Source organism: Protobothrops mucrosquamatus, unplaced genomic scaffold, assembly GCF_001527695.2.
Source record: "Protobothrops mucrosquamatus isolate PMUCROS unplaced genomic scaffold, P.Mucros_1.0 scaffold532, whole genome shotgun sequence".
NCBI classification, from domain to species: Eukaryota; Metazoa; Chordata; class Lepidosauria; order Squamata; family Viperidae; genus Protobothrops; species Protobothrops mucrosquamatus.
In genome coordinates this window covers 93,803-97,361 of record NW_015386839.1, presented here as the reverse complement: position 1 = coordinate 97,361, position 3,559 = coordinate 93,803, and the positions used below count along the sequence as shown (strand labels likewise).

At 47.3% G+C, this 3,559-nt stretch overlaps 1 protein-coding gene across 1 annotated transcript in view; it reads right to left on the bottom strand.

The window, feature by feature from the left end:
* HDHD5 (haloacid dehalogenase like hydrolase domain containing 5) overlaps nucleotides 1-3,356 on the bottom strand; it is a 14,135-nt gene extending 10,779 nt beyond the window's left edge. Inside the window, exons 1-2 of the mRNA XM_015816940.1 lie at nucleotides 3,222-3,356; nucleotides 630-836 (exon numbers count right to left, since the gene is read on the bottom strand). Of these exons, the coding sequence (XP_015672426.1) occupies nucleotides 630-836; nucleotides 3,222-3,356 (342 nt within the window). The remainder of the gene's footprint in view (nucleotides 1-629; nucleotides 837-3,221) is intronic.
* Nucleotides 3,357-3,559: the final 203 nt, after the last annotated feature.

Here is a 3,559-nt window from a genome sequence, read left to right as displayed (position 1 = left end):
TTATTTCTAAAAATAATAAAGTAGGGATACAAATAAATAAAAGAAATAAAAAATAAATAGGAATAATATCCAACAAATGGATTATCCAACATACATTTATTTATTTATTTATTTGTATCCCATCTTTATTACTTTTACAAATAACTCAAGGGGGCAAACATATCCAACCTACCTTACTCCTCCTATTTTCCCCATAATACCTGTGGGGTGTTTTGGGCCGAGAGAGAAAATGAATGGCCCAAGGTCACCCCACCAGCTTTCATCCTAAAGCAGGATTAAAACTCACAATCTCCAGTTTCCAGCCTGCTACCTTAAACACTAGATAAACTAATATATGCAATATTAGTTGTACTAACTAAACCAATTCTAGAGATTCTGTCAGTTGAGCCTATCAGTTTGGGATCAAGTCCTATCAACTTCAGATACCAGTGGCCATTTACAAGGGAATAGAAAACTTGCAGTCCAAAATAAGTTGATGCAATCAGTTGTTTGCTCTTGCTCTAAGTTTACAATCAGACACTATAGGTTTCTTTTTCCTTACAAAGATCCTACACAATGATCTTCTTAGTACTTCATAATTCTACTCTTGTAGTCAGCCACTGAATTGATAACATAGGTAATCTTGATACCTTAAATCCAAGGGCCTCCGTCAGTTCCTCAGCCTTGCTATCCCGAGAACAATTCCCTGCATTGGTTACAAATGCAACTGGCACATGGAAGTGGCCCTTCACATTGGTTAGTTTCTGGAATGCCTTCTTCGCAGCAGGAATGACTAACCGGCCCCGTAAAAGCACTCCATCAATATCAAAGAGGAATCCAAATGAAGGAGATGTCAGCTGTAGTGGCAAAGATTCAAAAGGGATTGGATTATGTGCAATGTTTAATTTTAAGAACAACAGTGAGACTGAGTTGCATTAATAGCTTTATCAAGACTACGTTTCCAAGAAGAGATAAACAAAGGCAAGTGAAACATTTCCAATAATTTATTTAATTAATACATTTTAACCATTCTCTTATCATATGTTCGAGGTAGCAATAAAGAATGCTGCTTAAAGTTTACACTTAAAACTCGTGCAGTCAATAAAAAGCTGATGTAGAAAGCATCCCTGATTATTAACAGTGGCTCCTCAAGAAACAATTCATTTCACAAGGTTTCCAAAGAATTGGGCTGTACTTGATTTTTTTAAAAGTCATGAATGAGATACATATGCTAAGCTCTAGTACAGTGATGGCGAACCTTTTAGAGACCAAGTGCCCAAACTGCAACGGAAAACCCACTTATGCATTGTTGGGTGCCGGGTGGGTGTGGCCCATTGGCTGGGTGTGGCACATTGGGTGGGCGTGGCTGCGATGGTAACGGCAGACTGGGTGGGACTAAAAAGTTCAATCAATTCCAACTTTGCAAGATCTTTTTCCACGAGAAGTTGAAATTGACTGATTGATTGAACCTTTTTTTTTTGTACACGGTGACGGAGGCCTAAAGCGACAAGGTTTTATAAAACCCAGCTGAAGGCCTAGGACTGGGGTGACGGCGCGTGTGCCCACAGAGAGGGCTCTGAGTGCCGCCTCTGGCACCCGTGCCATAGGTTTGCCACCACTGCTCTAGTAAATTATTCCACAAACCGGGCCCATCATTGAAACGTTCATGTTCACAGTATGGTTGGGGACCTCAAACTATTATATCAATAGGTAAGAGACTTTGTAAGAAAGCCACTTGGAGATATCTATATAGTAACTCCAGAAATCTGTATAGTAATTCCAGAAGCGAATGTGGACATGAAAATAAAAATTAAAAGTTTTCATTTGTCTTCCTAGCAATATTTCTTCAGTTTAGTGCTCCTCAGCTCCCGTCAACAGGGAAGAACAGCTTCCTATTCCCCACAACCAGGTCACCAAGTGGGGTGGGTGAGCAGAGGACCCGAGGGCCACAGGAAGGTCAAGGAACATGGTCTGCTGACTCTTGAAATACAGATCTGGGGAATACATCTGACAGCGTTTTACAAGATGATCTTCCATACCCAGTAACCTTCATACTACTACAATTGAGAATCACAGTCACAGCAGGACAAGGAATCTGGGCACCAGAATCACCTTCAACTGCTCAGGCCACTCTTAAGGCCAGGTGGATGCACCTGTAACAAGGCAGACTAACCCAGTTACCCAGAGTTAACCATTCCTTTCCGCCCATCTTGCCACAAAAGTGAATTTTAAGCCAATCCAGTTAATACAGGTAGTCCTCGACTTACGACCACAATTGAGCCCAACATTTCTGTTGCTAAGCGAGACAGTGGTTATTAGGTGAGTTTTGCCCCATTTGATGACTTTTCTCGCCATGGTTGTTTAAGTGAATGAAGGCACTTGTTAAATTAGTCGCACGGTTGTTAGGTGAACCTGGCTTCCCCCTTGACTTTGCTTGTCAGAAGGCTGCAACAGGGGATCACGTGACCCCAGGACAAAGCAACGGGCATAATAAATGTGAGTCAGTTGCCAAGCGCATCTGAATCCCCGTGACCATGGGGATGCTGGTGTTAAGCGTGAAAAAAACGGTCCTAGGTAGGGTTGCCAGGTGTCCACTATTTGAGCGGACAGTCCACTTTTTTCACATTATGTTCACTATTTTTTTTCACAAAATAGGGGACATTTTTTTTTATTCAAAAGCTTTATGATGAAATGGTACGTAATCTAAAGCTGTACAGTCTACTTTTTTTTACTACTTAACCCCCCCCCCCCCGCTTGTCCACTATTTTTTGGAAGCAGACCTGGCAACCCTAGTCCTAGGTCCGTTTTTTTTCAGCGATGTTGCTGTAACTTTGGTCACTAAACGAACTGCTGCAAGTCGAGGACTACTTGAAAATGGAAGCGCTTCGTTATACCCGGTCAAGGAAAGCGTGCCACGGGGAGGCCCCGCTGGCTGTGTGAGCGCAATGGCGAACAGCGCTCGCACGCATTTGGAGGTCACCAGACCGAGAACCACGCTTACAACGCCTGGGCTTCAGAGGGATCCCCTTCCTGGCCACCGAACCCCCCCCCCCCCCGTGCTCGAAAGAGAAGCGGCTGGAAGCGAGCGCGTTTGCCCGGAGGTGGCGATGAAACCCGGCGGGCCAAGGCGAAAGAGCTCGGCTCCTTTTTGCCCGGCTGGGTCTCCTTGCAAAGGTCACCGGCCAAGACAAACCCCAACGCCCAAGCGCTCGGGAGGACGACCGGGGGGGGGCTCCGCTCACCTGATGGAGCCCGGAGGCTGCGGTTGCAAGGCTGGAGAAGCGGCGGCCAGCCCCGGCCCTGCTCTGCCCCGCGCCGGCTCGCAGCGCCCTTCCCAGCGCGGCTCTGCTCGCAGGGCGCCAGCAGCGCAAAGCCATCCGCCCGCCCGCCTCGCTTCCTGCCCCGGCCACCGTCGCCCGCCCGCCCGCCCGCCTGCCGGGCACTGCCCGCAGGAAGGGGGGAGCCTAGGGGCAGCCAATCTCGGCCAGATCACATGGACCGCAGAGAGCCGGCGGCTGCTGGGAGGAGCGAGGAACTACAGTTCCCAGGTTCCGCTGCTCGCGGGGTGGGGGGGAGGGAG